The 17,980-nt window shown below is 37.8% G+C and overlaps 1 protein-coding gene across 21 annotated transcripts in view; it reads left to right on the top strand.

Annotated features, from left to right (window-relative positions):
* Positions 1-17,980, top strand: part of DST (dystonin) — a 429,322-nt gene that overhangs the window by 292,909 nt on the left and 118,433 nt on the right. For 15 of the 21 annotated variants that reach the window (XM_033103131.1, XM_033103108.1, XM_033103110.1 and 12 more), the window contains 10 exons: positions 262-5,727; positions 5,855-6,004; positions 6,146-6,361; positions 6,548-6,697; positions 7,549-7,782; positions 9,319-9,471; positions 10,894-11,127; positions 11,649-11,915; positions 14,944-15,492; positions 16,536-16,712. In XM_033103131.1, the coding sequence (XP_032959022.1) occupies positions 262-5,727; positions 5,855-6,004; positions 6,146-6,361; positions 6,548-6,697; positions 7,549-7,782; positions 9,319-9,471; positions 10,894-11,127; positions 11,649-11,915; positions 14,944-15,492; positions 16,536-16,712 (7,596 nt within the window). The remainder of the gene's footprint in view (positions 1-261; positions 5,728-5,854; positions 6,005-6,145; positions 6,362-6,547; positions 6,698-7,548; positions 7,783-9,318; positions 9,472-10,893; positions 11,128-11,648; positions 11,916-14,943; positions 15,493-16,535; positions 16,713-17,980) is intronic. The other 6 variants (XM_033103125.1, XM_033103126.1, XM_033103128.1 and 3 more) reach the window with 1 other exon arrangement.

The raw sequence follows: 17,980 nt of genomic DNA, 5'->3' as shown, positions 1-17,980 counted from the left end.
TACATAATATTAAGTTTTCAATTCACAGATGCATGTTGTTTTCAAAGCTTTTATCACATCCTGTGCTGTTGAATAGATCACTGACATAGATCACTTGTGCATTTGAGGTGCCTAACTTTCACAGCATTGCCACGCTTTGGTAAGTAGAGGATTTTTCATGTTGAAGTGTATTCTTTATTTAAAACATGCACACGGAGTTTCCTGAAACTGGGCCCACCCCGAATTGCAGACTGACCTGAGAATTTTGTGTTTCCCTTTCAGCTGGAAAAAGTGATCGCAGGCACTATTAACCAGACAACTGGAGAAGTCCTTTCAGTCTTTCAGGCAATTTTAAGAGGCTTCATTGACTATGACACGGGAATCAGGTTGCTTGAGACACAGCTAATGATTTCTGGTCTAATTTCACCAGAATTAAGAAAATGCTTTGACCTCCAAGGTGCTGAAAGTCATGGCCTCATTGATGAACAAGTCCTGTGCCAACTCAAAGAACTAAATCAAGCAAAGGAGATTATTTCTGCTGTATCATCTACCACAATCCCAGTGCTGGATGCTCTGGCTCAAGGCCTGATATCAGAATCCATGGCCATCAGAGTTCTTGAGATACTGCTTTCTACAGGCTTTCTAGTTATTCCAGCCACAGGAGAACAACTGACCCTACAGAAGGCTTTCCAAGAGAACTTGGTTTCCTCAGCATTATTTTCTAAAGTCCTGGAAAGGCAAAACATGTGTAAAGATCTTATTGATCCATGTACCTCTGAGAAGGTGTCTTTAACAGAGATTATACAAAGAAGTATTTTACAGGAAAACACTGGGATGCGGCTTCTACCTGTGAGACCACAAGAAGGAGGCAGAATAACATTAAAATGTGGAAGAAACCTTAGCATTTTAAGGGCAGCTCATGAAGGGCTCATAGACCGGGAAACCATGTTTAGGTTATTAGGCGCACAGCTTCTTTCTGGAGGTCTGATCCATTGCAACTCTGGTCAAAGAATGACTGTTGAAGAAGCTATGGCAGAAGGGGTGATTGACAGAGATATTGCTAACAGTATTCTAACCTATCAGGTTCAAACAGGTGGAATCATCCAATCAAACCCTGCTAAACGTTTAACTGTAGATGAAGCAGTCCAGTGTGATTTAATAACTTCAAGCAGTGCCCTTTTGGTACTGGAGGCTCAGCGAGGCTATGTTGGACTCATTTGGCCTCACTCTGGTGAAATATTTCCCACATCTTCTTCCTTGCAGCAAAAAATGATTACAAATGAATTGGCATACAAAATCTTGAATGGTAGGCAGAAAATAGCTGCTCTCTATATTCCAGAAACTTCTCAAGTCATCGGTTTGGATGTCGCTCAACAGCTAGGAATTATAGATAATAATACAGCATCGATTTTAAAAAGTATAATACTTCCTGACAAAATGCCAGATTTGGGAGATGTAGAAGCTTGTACAAATGCCAGAAGATGGCTCTCGTTTTGTAAATTCCAACCATCTACTGTTCATGATTACAGGCAAGAAGAGGATGATTTTGATGGAGAAGAGCCAGTGGCAATTCAGAGCTCAGAACAAACTAAAAAATTGTTCCTGTCTTATTTGATGATAAATAGCTATATGGATGCAAACACAGGGCAAAGACTTTTGCTGTATGATGGAGACTTGAATGAGGCTGTTGGTATGCTACTGGAAGGCTGTAGTGCAGAATTTGATGAGGATACACCCATAAAAGAAGATACTGATGTCTTAAGACTCCCTGGTGAATTTCTGAATAAAACCCTAAGTAAAGAAAAGGATGAAAGTATAACTTCACCAAGTGGTTTTGATACATATCATTGCAGAAGACCTAAACACAAAGAAATCCCTGAAGATAGAAAGCATGCCTTAGATGAAGAGTTTAATGAAATGGGAAGTAATGTTTTTAGTCATGCATTTTATCAGTCAGGAAAGCTGGCAAATATAATAGCAAGAGATCATAAAGCTAAGAATTCATCCAGTGTGAGTGTTCCCAATTCTATATCATATTTAACACAGCCTGGACTTGGAGAAGTTAGCATGCTTAGCCAAGACTCTGAAAACATACCTAAAGATGGTGAAAATCAAAGTCAAGTTGAAACAAATGAACATGCAGATGCATGTAGTAATTCTAAAAACATTCAAAACTTTGCAAGTGATTTGATAACAGATTCTATTGTGAAATCAAAAACTAGTAGAATGTGTGATTGTAATGAAACAGAGATTGAAGATAATGTAAACAAAGATTCAACTATCTTTGACTATTCTCCCAGGTTGAGTGCCTTGTTAAGTCATGATAAATTGAAGAATGATCAGGGAAGTTTTAATGATGTATACACTATGAAGGGCAATGGAAATAAATGTGAAGCCTCTCCTTTACCATCCAATGACCAAACCATGTCATTGGGTCAAAGAATGGGAGAAAAATTGCAAGACCAGTTTCTGGGAATTGCAGCTATTAACATCAGTTTACAGTTAGAACACTCTGGACAGAACTCCTTAAATATTGGTTATAATGATCCTCAGGTACACTATCACAACAATAAATATATTTCAGATACTTATGGCGAAGATGAAAAAATGAATGCTGCTTCCCAGCAGAAACCTGAAGACAAGCAAAACGAGTCCGAAGAACACTCGTATGCCACAGCTCCAAGGGATGATATCGACAATGCCAATGCATCTCATGTTTGTGGCACACCATTGCTTGAAGAAATTGTTAGGGCTGATGACTATGAAACGTCACTCCTGGATGATCAGCAGAGTGACACAGACACAGACACTAATAGCGATGATGATTTTTACGATACTCCCTTGTTTGAAGATGATGACCATGATTCTCTGCTTCTTGAAGGTGATGATCGGGATTGCCTGCAACCTGAGGACTATGATGCTCTGCAAGAGGAAAATGACGGGGCTGCTTCTCCTGGTGATGTTTTCTATGATGCTCCAAAAGGGAATGAAAATTCTCAAGTGACTCAGGGGGCACTGCTTGATAATTTAACTGTGAGGGGAAAAGCCCAGACTCCTCAGGATTTTCTCACAGCTGTTGAGAAAGCTGAATTAGGTCCTCATGAAAGAATACATTTAAATTCAGTTGGCTCACACAAGGTCAATGAACAGTTGCTGGAAACCGTATCAGAAAGGGAAAGTGCAAATAACCTTGAGAGTGATGAGTCTGACTCGTTGACTGATGATGAAATTGTAGGAAGAAAAGAGAGCTTCAGTGCATCCTTAAAATTCGATGACACTGGCTGTTGGAGAGAGAGAAGAGAAGAGTCTGTAACTGGACAAGAATTGAACTCTGATACTGATCTAAACGATTCTCTGCAAAATGAAGAAAGTTATGGGGATTATATGTATGACAGTAATGATCAGGACTATGATGGTAGAGATGATGATGATTATGAGGAAGGAGTAGGACATGAGAATGAAAAGCCCGTGTGCCAAGATGAGGCTGCCGGTAAGGGTATCCAGCGGTGTGCTACCACAATGGATGAAATGGAAACCAGCTATGAAAATCAAAGTATTAATAAAATAATTCAGTGGGATAAAAAGTCCAATTATAGTTCTTTAGAAAAGGAGCAAAATGTAAATGTTTTACAGCTAGAATCAAGTAGTAAAAGTAGCTTAGTTACTGAAAGAAACAATCTTCTGGAATATACATCTGAGGTTGTTAGAAAAAGCAAAGAAAATCTGTTGAATCATGAAACGGCCCTTAAAGATACATTGCTGCCTATCAGTAAAGACACCAAATCAGAACACACCTTTGGCGCTGTAGGTATTTCACATAATACTGATATCAATGCAACTTCTGAATTAGACAGTGATCTAATGAACATAAAAGTTAAATTTATTCAAGGGCCAGAATCTGCTGACTTGGGGAAAGGTGATGAATATTTTGAGAATGTCATGCATCAAGTCGACTTATCTTTTGATAAAATCGTTTGTTCTGAGCCTGATTTAATAGAAAAACCTGCTGAGGAAAGCCATTTGTCATCCATGATAACTGATAAAGATCATCAAGGAAATGGAAGAGATCTAATTAAAAAGAGAGATGACAAAAGCAATATATTAATAGAAGATGAAACATCAATTCATAAAATGTGGTCAAGTGAAAGAGAGGGACTTACAGAAGGTCTAGTAGAAGATAATAAATATCTCAAACTTTTGCCTAGTGAAAGTACAAGGGAGAGTCTTGATTTAGTTAATAGTCAGTTTCCACAAATCACAAACAATGAAGAACATAATCAGAAAGGAAGCCTTAAGAAAGCAACTGTAACTCTTAAAGATGAACCAAAGAATCTACAAACAATGGTTAGCAAAAATCCTGTTCAATTTGAGAATCTTGAAGAAATATTTGACTCATCAGTTTCCAAAGTGATCCATGACATTACTTCAGACATTACATTGTCTGAAGGGAATACAAGTACTGAGAAAGATTTATTCATCGATGGACCCGAGAAAAAGCTCGATCTCTTTACTTGTTTAAAACATTGTGCAAAAAATATAACAGCAAAAGATGTCCTGAAACCAAATGAAGATATCCCAAGCTCTACTTTAGTAGCGTCCCCTCCCGTGAAAGAACAGTTAGAATTAGGAGTTGATCATGCAGAAGAGAAGGCAACGCTTACCCAAGAAGGCTCACCTGTAAATGAGATGGTTCAACGGAATGACCTTTGTACTAAAGGTGTCTCAGAAGGAGGGATGGAAATTCCTCAGTTCACACCAGAAAGAAATGAAAGCACACTTTCAGTCTTACCACTTCAAAATGTGGAAGCCCTTGGGGAAAATACTGATATTGTGCAGTCGGGACTCTGTGCAAATGGAATAAGAAATGATAACTCATTAAGCACTGACTACTCATTCTTAGAAATTAACAAAAACAAAGAAATAACTGAGCAACAACCACTAAAAGAACAAGCTTCGTCTCCAGGATTCCAAGAAAAGGAGGATCAGATACCTGAATTGTCTCAGGTATTTGTGGAGGATGTAAAGGACATCTTAAACAGTAGATTGAAAGAAGGTCATACGAATCCTCAAGAGGTGGGAGAAACTTCAGCCTGTGCAGACACTAAAATTTTAATTCAAAGCTTAATGAAAAGGGTTAGCACATCACAGTTGGTGAATGAAGCATCCAGTGTGCCCAGCGACTCAAAGATCAGTGACTGTACTGGAATTTCTCCTGTGAATAACTCACCAGAACTAAGAGCAGAGATTAGAGATGATCCATTGTGCATTGCAAATCTTAAGTCTGAGCTTCTCCTTGATATACTTCAGCAAAATCAGTATAGCCCTAAAGTTATAAGAGCATTTGAATTGATGAAAGAATTAACTCAGACGGAGTATGATCTAGAGAAAAGAGGTATTAAATCTGAAGTACTTCCACTGCAACTTGAAAATATTTTCTATAAGCTGCTTGCCGATGGATATTCAGAGAAAGCAGAACAGATTGGAGACTTGAATCCAAAATCATCTACTACTTCTGAGATGGTAGATGAAAAACCACATATTCTTGATGATCTTAAAAGCAAAGAAGGAAACCATGGTCCCCTTAACTTACAAAATATAAAAGAAATTGGACCAGAAAAGTCGACTGATGGTGCATCAGCCTTGCCAAAAGATGAGAAGTTGGAGGAGCAATGCAATGATTTCCAAAACCATTTGGAATGTATTTCAGGGTCAAAAGAAATGACTTCTGGAGATAACTCAATGGAACAGGTAAGTTGAGTTTACGTTTTATATGGGAGTAGCTGTTTGAGACATTGGGGAATAATCCCATACATTGTATTTGCTTTAAAAACCTGCACAAAGACTATTGAGTTAAAATATCCTAATTTGTGTTTAGTTTTCCAATGAGTTACAGCAATGTCTACAGCACACATCAAAAATGCACGAATATTTGGCTTTGCTTCAAGACATGAAACCCCCCTTAGACAACCAAGAATCTCTGGATAACAATCTGGAAGCTTTGAAAAACCAACTGAAACAGTTAGAGGTAAGAATTGTCTGCTGCCTGTTAGGAATGGTAGTCAGCTAATGTTAATTTGGAAAAATAAGCAGAGCACTTTTATGTTTTGAATGTTAGTTATATTTGTGTTTCTCACTAAATAGTTGGGGGAATATATATTTTTTGCAGACATTTGAATTGGGATTGGCGCCAATTGCTGTTATTTTAAGAAAAGACATGAAGTTGGCCGAAGAGTTTTTAAAGTCTCTTCCCCGTGACTTCCCCAGAGGACATCTTGAGAAATTAAGTATAAGCCACCACAGTTTACAGAATGCCTTCTCTTTCCTCAGCAACGTGTCTTCAGGAAGAATGAAACAAATCATGCTCGCAATTGACTGTGAAATGGTAGGCATCAAAATATTCCACACTGAGTCAAATTGGAGTTTTGAAGAAAACTTGATTATTTAAAAATTTAGTCCTAAGATGAAGTATTTTATTTTCAGAGGGTTGAGCCTTTCAAACAGAATCATCATTTGTAGGAATTTGAAATTTGGGGACAGACAGAAATGGATACACAATTTTGTTTTCTAGTCAAAACTAGCAGTTTCCCATGAAGAATTTCTGCACAAACTTAAGTCGTTCTCACATTGGATATCAGAGAAGAGCAAATCTGTGAAGGATATGGAGACTGTGAATGTTCGAGATACGGAATGTATAAAGAAAAGTTTGGAGTTACTCAAGGCAAGTACCAAAATAAGTAAGACAAAGCAAATTTAAAAATTTGTGGATTTAGTATAACAGATGTTTAGAAAAACTACGACTTTGTTAAAGCTATAAACTATTATTTCCTTTCTTTGTCTCTGCATGATGTTGGTTCATGATTGACACAACTATAAAATAATCACAACTTTATGGATGTCATTTTGATGTTATCCCAACTGCCATATCAAACTCTTACTACCACTGATATGTTGCGATTTGTATTTATGTATTTATATATGTCAAATCCATAATAGTATAAATATATCATACTATGAGTTGTATTTATATATTAGTCATTTTTGTCGTGCCCTTTTTTTCTTCCAAGTTTTTAATTTGAACAGCATGCCTCATGAATGATGGTTAGGCTCCTGGCTTGTGAGTCAAAAAACTGAAATTCTGGCCCATTTAAGTCATGTTTCAAATTTTCCCTGGTCTTAGTTATGTGCTACGCAATTACATGGATACTATAAATGTTAGCAAGCAATATTTTAATGTTGGTACTTCTCGTCATTGTGCTAAATGGACATAAGTTGGAGCTTTATCTTTTGTCAGCATTACATTTTAGTGTGATGCGGCAGGCAAGCGTAAAATATTCTTGGAGGGGTTATCTTTTTATATAATATTAATTAATTCAGTATTTAAATAATTTCATCTATAGTTTATACTAGATGATAAGTAGATTCTCGACTAATTGAAAAGTAAAAGAATATCAATAAAACCTTGAATCCCTGATATATGAAACATATTTTAAAAACTGAGTATTATCGTTCATGTCAACTTTACATTATGGCTTATTTCCCTGTTGGTCACTTGTACTGCTTTCTTCACAGAATGTGTTAAAAGACCTTGGACATACCAAAATGCAGTTGGAGACCACTGCCTTTGATGTGCAGTTCTTCATTTCTGAATATGCACAAGATCTGTCTCCCAACCAGAGCAAACAACTGCTGAGGCTCTTAAATACAACTCAGAAGTGTTTTCTTGATGTACAGGAATCAGTTACTACCCAGGTGGAACATTTAGAGACTCAGTTACAGCTAGAACAAGATCTTGGTGATCAGAAGGTTTGCCTTTCTTTGTGGAGTTGGAATTCTTTGTTTTCAGTTCTTCAGTGTGAAACATGTAATGTAGACACCCAGGGATTTTGGCATGTTAGGAAAGGTTTTCTGGAAAGGCAGTTAATGGACAGGGTGTGTGTGTGTGTATATATATATATATATATATATATATATATATATATATATATATATAATGTAGAGATTCTACAATATAGCATAATATTATTTTATACAATAATTCATTGATTTTAATTTTCCTGACTCCCTAAAACTACTGTTTTCAGGTGAGAGTTTGCACTCTTTCCCTAAGAGTAGGCTATATGGATGCACTCAGAAATGTCAAGGGGTGGATGGATGGATGAAAGCGAGTAAAGAAAGTTGAGGCCATCTTTCTCCTCTAGGAGGCAGTATGGCCCAGCAGTTCAGAACCCGGGCTCTGGAGCCAGACTGCCTGTGTTTACATCCCAGCTGCTCCATTCATTTATGGTGTGACCGAGGGCCAATCACTTAACCAGTTTTCTCATTGGTAAATTGGAAATAATAAATTGGAAATAGTGCTTACCTGGTAGTATTGTAAGCATTGATTTAAAACAAAAAAAAAGAATATAAAACAGTACCTTGTCCAGCATATGTTAAGCTCCTAGTAAATATGACCTATGGCTGTAAGATGAATTAACTAGTAGTATGTGTGTATATATATATATACCAGGGGTGCCAAAAGAAATGTATACACATTTTAAGAGATATTACCTATGCTCAAGCAGTAGTTCGCCATAATCAGAAGTGTCTGGACGCTGATGGTAACCACTTTGAGCACCTCTTATAATTGCAGGAGTCAAACATGACTTGTGTTCATCTTTTGTTATTGGTATATATTGAGTATTACAATTAATACAGTTTTTTCCTTTTTGAAAATGTGTATACGTTTTTTGACATCCTCTGTATAATAGAAAAATAAAAGATGCAAGTAATTGACATGAAATAAATCTCTTAGAAATATTTAATGAATTATATTAGAGTGCTGCATCCAGTAGTAATCGATAGTGAACAAAGGGGTGGGAATGGAATTAGACATAGTGATTCAGTAAAAATATTGCATGCAGTGTCCTTTTTATTATTTCTCGAAGCACCCAGGCATTGTTTCTAGCATGATAACCTATATGCACATATCAAATATATTAACAATCACGACTAACTTCTGTTTTGATATCCTTTTACAGAATTAATTGTGTGTGTCGCAGGTTTCAAGAGCTTAAGAAAATGGAATGTTTCTTCCTGTCGGTCCGAAGTTCCATCTCTTACACATGTGCATGGCCAGTATTCTATTGAGCAGTTTCATCCAAACATGATCTCTTTCCTTGTACATGGGACATGCTCTTTCTGTGTCACCTGGCTCAATTTGTACCCCACTGCTATCATGTTTACAGCATACTTAGAAAAGCTTATTTAGAGGAAACTTGCAAAATGTGTTCTAATAACGAGCTATCACAATAGTGAGTTTATGACCGCCATTTAAGAGGCTCTGGTTTTGCTCCTTTTTAGATTGTGGCAGAGCGTCAGCAGGAGTACAAAGAGAAACTGCAAGGGATATGTGATCTCCTTACGCAAACTGAAAACCGCCTGATTGGTCACCAGGAAACCTTCGTGATTGGAGATGGCACAGTCGAATTAAAGAAGTACCAGTCCAAGCAAGAGGTAGAATTTGGTTTTGCATCAGCAGGTCAAAGTTGATGTTAAGTTTGGTTACTGTTATTTGGAAAGCAGTTAAAATGACTGAAAAGTAGCATCATGTTTAGCTTTACCAAGGCAAGGTGTATAAAGGTGTAGATGCCCCGAGCCTCCTGAGCTATAAACTTTATACTAAGAGTTCCATTTCCAACCTCAAGCAAGCCAAGTAATTTTCTTGACTAGTTTTTGGTAATATAGTGAGTTGTAGAGATATAAAGGATATAACTCATCACCTTATGTGATGAGTTAAAACTTGGATCCTTTAAGACCAACCTACTCACTTGCAAATCAGGTGAAATAGCCCTCAGTTTGGATTCTTTCTCTTGTTTATTCCTTTCCTCTTTCTTTGCAGTTTGTCCCTTTTCATTGAAGGAACAAACAGTAGTGGCCGATAAAGATATCTTTATTTTGATGTCAGAAGAAATAGTATTCTCATCTTAACTAGTTAGCTCTTGGTCCAAATTCCAGACTCTACATGTTGTTAACTTTATAATTTAATCTTTTTGCGCTTCAGTTTCTTCATCGGTCATGATTCCATTGCTATGCTATTGTATGAGTTAAGTAAATGTTGTGTGTTAAGTGACTACCATAGTTAATGTCACATAGTTAATGAAGGTTTCACTTCAGTGTGTGCAGTTTTCAGTGGTTCAAAAAGTAGTATCTCTTTCAATTTAAATACTTCTCGGAAAAATTTGAGGAAGCTTAAAATAAAAGGATGGATAAATAATATGAAAGCTCAAATACAGTGCAATACAGAAAATGAAAATGCAAAGTAAAAGGAAGAGAAAACGAAAAATGACACAGAGAAATCTAGACAGAGGAAAGGTATAACTGCTATGGAGATTTCTTAATTTTGAACTTCCTAACAGCCAAGGAAAAGGAGCAAACATTATATATTGTAGAGCTCTAGTGTTTAGAAGAAGAGATTATCTTATTATAGAAATTATCTTAGGCACAATTTAACTCATAACTTGGAGACCTATTTGTTTTTATCCTGAGCAGTAGATACATATTAAAACATAAATGTTTAGAAATGGAATAAATAACATGGCCAGATATTTAAAAGCTTTGCAAAAGAGTTTACCTAATGTGAAAATATCTGGTATGTGCCAATTTATATAAATTGTATACTGAGTACTTTATTGTTTTCAATGTTTTACAAACCACATCTCTTTGTTAAACACGAAAATCTCATACCTTTCTTTAGTGCTTTCAAATTATATTAAATATTGTGACTTAAATAAACCAACTCAAGTTAACATATTGAATATGCTTTTTCAGTCTATACATGCTAGATTCTCCTTTTCTGCTCACTTCCTCTTTTAGAATTTCAACTGAGGATAAATAGGTAATAATTTAATAAGATTTGTTTTCTTTTTGTATTATAAGGAATTACAGAAAGATATGCAAGGAAGTGCACAGGCTTTGGCAGAAATAGTGAAAAACACAGAGAACTTCTTAAAAGAGAATGATGAAAAGCTGTCACAAGAAGATAAGGCTTTGATTGAACAGAAACTTAATGAAGCTAAGATAAAGTGTGAACAGCTTAATTTAAAGGCAGAACAATCGAAGAAGGAGCTGGATAAAGTCGTGACGACAGCAATCAAGGAAGAAACTGAAAAGGTCCTTATTCAAATAATGGATACACTGTTGCTTTTGTTGAAAATGATTAGTGTAACAGTTTTTTGATTTATTAAGTGATATCAGGTAGTGGTAAGCAATCATCATTTAGTACCTCGGACTAGAATTTTGGGTTTCCAGGTTTGTAATTGACCAAATACTGCAGTAAGTTTGAAGAATTGGCTTTGCGTAACTTAAAAAAAACCCACAAACACATTTAAGTGGGATTATGAGACTTTCTACTTGTGAAATATGTAGGGATTCATTAATTATTATAGTTAAAATTTAGGAATATATATTTAAGACCAGTGGAAACTTAAATGTAATTTCCAGTTCCTTTAAGGTTTCACTTCAGTGTGTTCAGTTTTCAGTGTGTATCAGTTTTTAGTATCCCCTCTAAGTGTAAATTAGTACCCCACTCTAATTGTAAATTATCTAAATATTTACCTTTAGCATGTCTTAAAACTAATGCCTTGGCCCATGTTCAGAATACCCATTGTGAACTCCCCCCAACCCCCCCCCAGGTTGCCGCTGAGAAGCAGCTGGAAGAGAGCAAAACCAAAATAGAAAACCTCTTGGACTGGTTGTCAGATGTTGACAAAGACTCACAAAGAGTGGGGATGAAACAGAAACAGGTGATTGAACAGAATGGGACTCATTTTCAAGAAGGTGATGGCAAGTCGGCGATTGGAGAAGAGGATGAAGTTAATGGCAACCTGTTGGAAACTGATGTCGATGGGCCAGTTGGAACCACTGAGGAGAATCTGAACCAGCAATACCAGAAAGTTAAGGTTCGTGGTCTTAAACATAATGATACTGTAAAATTCTATTTTCAGGTCGGTACACATGGGACCAACTTAGCACACGTGTTATCTTTTCAAACCTTAATGACCATTGAGAATAAAGTCCTTTTTTCCCCCCAGGTCCGTCATTATGTCAAATGTAAGTTATTGTGAGAATTGCAAGCAAGTCAAAAACAATGAGAAGTCAATCATTAAATATGTCATTCTTATAAGTGAAGCAGATTTATAATTAATAGAAATAATAATAATAACAATAACGAAGGTTTATAGAACAAATTACAGTGGGCCAGGCACTCTCTAAGTTCTTCCCATTTTAATGCATTTAGTTCTCCCAGCTACTCTTTGAGATTATTATTCTTGTTTTACAGATGGGGAAACCATAACCTACAGAAGGAAACTAATTTGCCCGAGGTGACACATCCAATAAGGGAGGGATTTGGACTTAATATTAGGCTGTGAGCTCAGTCACTGCTACCTTTAAGCCATGTTCGTAGTGCAGCTTGCTGTGACGTTCCCTCTGGGCCTCAGCTCATCTCTACGGTGAAAGCTAGTATTGAGAAGAGGAACAAGAGCCCTTTTAAAAATTCACTGCCTGGTGGAAATCAAAGCTAACATTAATGCTACTGTGGGACCAAAGGCAACTTTTGAAAACCAGTTTCAAGTGTCCCATAATTGATCATTTTGTTTCAGTGTTTGGCATTTGGTAGTGAGATGACTGGGTTTTTAGGAACTTCTGCAGTTCTTTGTGCTTTCCTCCAAGTTGGAGTCTCTGGAAGAGTATGCTGTCTGTGAGGTTCTGATGTTACAGAAAATATAAATTAAACCAGAAGAAGGGTGGGAGTATTTACTGTATCACAATGTCAAGAGACCTTATTGTAATTGTCTCTTATAATGAAACAGTCTAATGAATTCCTGAAGGAACCTTGTGAGTCAGTGACAGAGAAGTCAGGAAAGGATAGTAACTTGACCCAAGTAGTGAAAAATACCAGTGGGCGGACTCAGAGATAAAGATGCCTCACAGGAACGTCTTTGTTTTTAGTCCCAGCATGACGTTTGCTTTCTGATCTTTTAGCTTCTATGAATACGAGACTCTGAAAATACTTTAGAAATTCCTCATTTCCTGGTAGAGAGATGGCCAAAGAGCCTGACCAAGGTTCTGTGTCTAGATCTTTCTAGGCATGCCTCATGTGCTGCACGTGCTGGGCCAAGCTCTCCTCTTCCCACAGCCTGAGTTTTCTCATCTGTAAAAAGAAGGGGATGGATCAGATTATTTATAAGGTGTTCTATATGTCTATCCAACCTACTATGTGCAAAAGACCTCCTGGAGGACAGTGTGTGAATATAATTTGAATATCAAAGGCACAGCCTGTGGGAGAAAAGTGATTTAGACAAAATATTTATCATTTGCCCACAGTGTGGCAGGCATTGTTACAGACAGTGAGAATACAAATATTAATGAGTCTGTTCTCCGCTGCCTAATTGGGATCAGACCTGTAATGGAACCCGTTGCCCTACAGCAGTGCTTCCCGGTTCTTTTCACTTCATGGCATACAGGTATTATTATTCAGCCACTGTTATGGGTACTTGGGGTTCCCCGATGAGCAAAATAAATTCCCTGTCCTGGTGCTTGCATACTAGGAGGTGAGGATGATAAGGCAGGCAACAGAGAACTAAATTTTGTGGGGTGTTAGAAGATAACCTTTGCTAAGAGAAAAACGTTGAATTGGGTACGGGCGGTTGAGTGTGGAGTTGGGGCCAATTTTCAGCGTTAAATATGATCCTCAGAATAGCCCACAATGAAGAGATGAGATTTGCGGGAAAATTTAAAGGAGGGGGGTGGGTTGCCAAACAGATGTCTGGGGAAAGAGCTGTTACCAGGCAAGAGAACAACTGGAGAAAAAGTTGCTAAAGTACCTAATAGGGTGGGGGTGAAGATAGGGGTGGGAGAGGCCAGAATGCTTGGCGTGGAGTAACAGAAGGCCAGGCTATAGAAAGAGCTCTGAGGTAATGGGATCAGATTGTTTGGGTCCATGTAAGTTAGTATAAGAAATGTGGAAAATTGCCCACAAGGATTGTTATCCTTTTGGTCATATTTGTATAGCATATTGGGGTCAATGGGAAAGCTGCTTCTGGCTGGAGAGAAAGGGACTCTAGCCACCTGAGTCCACCCCACCTTCCCTGAAGGCTGAGGTAATTACTAGCTCTGCACAGAGTAGTAGCTCTGTGACTTCTTTGCAGCATACTTGCCGGAAACTCTACCTTCTGCCTTCGGAGTGCATTTTAGTTCCTGGCACGTGTCAGGCTCTTTGGGAAGGTTCTGCATGTGTGATCTCATGTACTCCTTTCAGCAAACCTGTGATGTGTAGGGGTTATTGTCTCCATTTTCAACATGCAGGAAACTGAGGCTCAGTAAAACTAGTGGCTTCCGTATTCTTTTATTATATGTGTCCCTCTAACTTCAGTGGGCTTCTCTGAATGTATATTGTTCTTGCTTAGTTATTGTCGTAGTGTTTTTATAGCTTTCGAATTACAAATTTCTTTTCTTTTAAATTTAAATGAGTTTTCCAGATAGTTCATAATAAAAATTATTGCACCCATTTGCTCAATAAGTAGGTAAAGACATTGGCAGTCTCTTTACAGTAGTTGTGAGGAAGCAGTGAGTAAAATGAGACCTGGTTGTAGATGCTTGTTTTAGAAATGGGACAGACATTGGTTACATTTTTTTCCAAACTTCTCTTAAAAACAGTACTTGTGCTATGTGATTACTTAAGTCCTTTCTGGAGAAGATTGGAAATCTGCTTAAAATAAGATTAGAGTTCTCCAAATGTAGCTTTTGCTATTCTGAAATTCACCAGTTAAAGGGAAATACTGTGCATCTGGAAAAGGTTGACGAGAAGCAAGTTGTCTGCCTGGAGGTCATTTAAGTCTGTAGGTCCTGAGGCAACAGACCGCTTCCTCCAGCCTCAGTGTAACCTTGTCCTTGCTTTAAAGTCACAGTCGATTTGTTTTTATGTAGGCCCAACACGAGAGGATCATTTCTCAGCATCAAGCTGTCCTCATGGCCACTCAGTCCGCACAAGCCTTGCTCGAGAAGCAGGGTCACTATCTCTCTCCTGAGGAAAAAGAGAAACTGCAAAAGAACATGAAGGAACTCAAAACACATTACGAAACGGTGCTGGCTGAGTCAGAAAAGAAAATGAAGCTAACACATTCTCTGCAGGAAGAGTTAGAAAAGTTCGATGCTGATTACAGCGAGTTTGAACACTGGTTGCAGCAGTCAGAGCAAGAACTTGAAAACCTGGAGGCTGGTGCAGATGACTTAGATGGTTTAATGACCAAACTGAAGAGGCAGAAGAGTTTCTCAGAAGATGTGATTTCTCACAAAGGTGATTTGAGGTACATCACAATTTCTGGAAACAGAGTGTTAGAAGCAGCCAAATCTTGCAGCAAAAGAGATGGCAGTGGGAAGGCTGACCAGGATAATATTGACACTTCTTCAACTCACAGAGAGGTCCAGAGCAAATTGGATCATGTGACCGATCGATTCAGGTCTCTCTACTCTAAGGTAATTTTATTTTTATGTTTTAAGGTGAAGCTCAATCTGCGATTATAGTTTTACTCTATCTTCTTAACTGTTGTTTTGGAATTCGAAGCAAGAAACCTAAAAATATGAAGCAGGGAAAATAAGTTTAATCCTATTTCCCTCAGTCTTATTCATCGTCTTTACTTCTGAAAAATGTGTTTGAGGACTAGGTGTCTGAAGTTATTTTTTTAGTTAGTTTGGAGTGATTTCTAGGCAGCCATAGCTTTAAAACGCTCTAACACCCAATATGACCACCAGGTGGCGTTTATGCTTTGTCTCCAAACGAACAGTGCCTTGCTAATTTTTGCAGTCTCTCAAACTTGAGAACTCAAGTTTCATCTTAGATAATTCCCTTCACAAGTACTGCAGGTGTTTCTTTTACAGATAATAGTTGATCAGTGTATTATTTTAATGCTTGATGGCTAACAGGCTTTTTCAGTTTCTCTTACTCACATGGACATGTAAGAGCTCAAAACTAAATGTAAGACAACATTTCCCTGTTTACTGTCTAAGCTGAACAGACTGACGAAGTTGCACAAATGATTTGAAAAGCATCACTGAGTCTTGGCCTTTGCTTCATTCTGATCTAGATTATATGCCCTCCTGGTGTTAATCAATCTTGTGCAGCGTATACAAGTGATTTATTAAGCACCTTCGAAATCTTTCCATCAGATACATAGCTATTCACATGGTGTATAAACCTCAGTTGGAATGTACCCTGGTAGATCAGCCTCTTCTGATGATTAATATCTAAATCTTTCAATCTGGATTAAGCCTCAGCCCTTGTAAAGATGTTTTCAAATTGGCATAAATTGAAGACAAATCCCATTTTTATGGTACTTTTTGACTTGTCAGAGGAAGCTTCTTCATATAAAGGAGAAAAAAACTTAACCCTCCAGTTTTCACTCACTTTGGTTGAAGTGTGGTGTTTTCTAAGTTACATAACTCATAGGTCCTAAGGCTATTTAATACATATAAAAATAGCATATTTTAATCCTCCACTCTTTTCTCTTTTGTTACTTTAGTGCAATGTCCTTGGGAATAATCTTAAAGATCTGGTGGATAAATACCAACATTATGAAGATACCTCATGTGGACTTCTTGCTGAGCTGCAGGCCTGCGAGGTCACAGCAAACAAACACTTATCTGAACCCATTGCTGTGGACCCTAAAAATCTGCAAAGGCAATTAGAAGAGACCAAGGTAAAACAAAAAGAGACAGAGAGAGAGAGAAAAGAAAGAGATCCAACCCTTTAATAGTCTTACCGAAAACCTTTTACTTCCCCACACTTGTGGTAGTGTCACCTAGGGAAAGGGGACAAAGGATAGGAAAAGTATACTTCTCCCTCTAGAGGGAGTTATGACTAGTTCTCCACAGTCGATTCGTTTCTCTTTCTGATGAGATTGTTTTTCCCACTGTTGTTTAACTGGCTTGATTGACATTGCTGTTATGGCTTGTTACCTGCATCCTACCGCTCCTTCCTCCCCAGATGAAAACCAATATTGTCTGGGCCCCTTGTTTATCTTGTATATTTTGTTTTTTGTCTTTCTCAGACATTAGAGTTAAGCTAATGAGGGCAGATGTTTTTATTTAGTTTGCTATACAGACTATAAAACAGTACCTGGCCCACAGTCACTATGCAGTAAGTTTTTGTTTAAGAATGGGCAGGTGAAAGGGAGGAAGGAATGTCACTGTTACATGCGGGAACTGAGGACCAGGATTGGTGTTTCTATTTAGTAGTCCCGTGATTCACAGAGACACAAACTTCAGTTATTACCTTAGCACAGTTCTCAGAAAGTCTGCTTGCTCTTTCAAAAATGTAGACTTGATGTGGGATTTGCATAATTGTGGAGGTCTCAGTCCTACCCACAGTGTCAAAGAGAGTCTCTATTTCTTAAATTGTACGCATATTTTAAGATCCTCGTGTAAGGGGAGATAATTTTTGAAATATCTTATTCTTATTTCATACGACCAATAATTTTGAGTTTGGAAGTTTAATTTCATAAATTTATTCTGTGATTCCTTTTAGCAGGTGAGTAGCAGTAGCTGATTTCTGCGAGAGCTAGAAAGAAAGTAAACACTGTATTGCCAGTTAAACAACTGCCTTTCAGAATTTAGTTGCATCTGTTAGTTATAGAATCAAAACTCCTTATTGTGCCGTTAACAAGGAAAACAGGTACTCTACTGAGTGAGCTTAACATTAGGTATTGTCTGACACTGGTGATTTCTGGCTGGAAGAAAACTAAGTCATACCCTGGGATGAAATGTGGCAGATGAAGACCAAGGCAGAGAGAAGGGAGATGGAAGCATGGGATGGAAGTATAAGCTGAGAGGAGGGAGGACACATGTGGGGAGGTGAAGAGGCTGGCAGCACTGCTGGGAGAGTTTAGCTATCCCTACGTTAGGCATCTAACGTGGCCTCTAATGTCTCGGGCCACATCAGCTTCCCTACAGAGTGGCAGCCTCCGCA

Source organism: Rhinolophus ferrumequinum, chromosome 3 (genome assembly GCF_004115265.2).
Source record: "Rhinolophus ferrumequinum isolate MPI-CBG mRhiFer1 chromosome 3, mRhiFer1_v1.p, whole genome shotgun sequence".
Classification (NCBI taxonomy): Eukaryota; Metazoa; Chordata; class Mammalia; order Chiroptera; family Rhinolophidae; genus Rhinolophus; species Rhinolophus ferrumequinum.
This window is presented reverse-complemented; position numbering and strand designations above follow the sequence as displayed.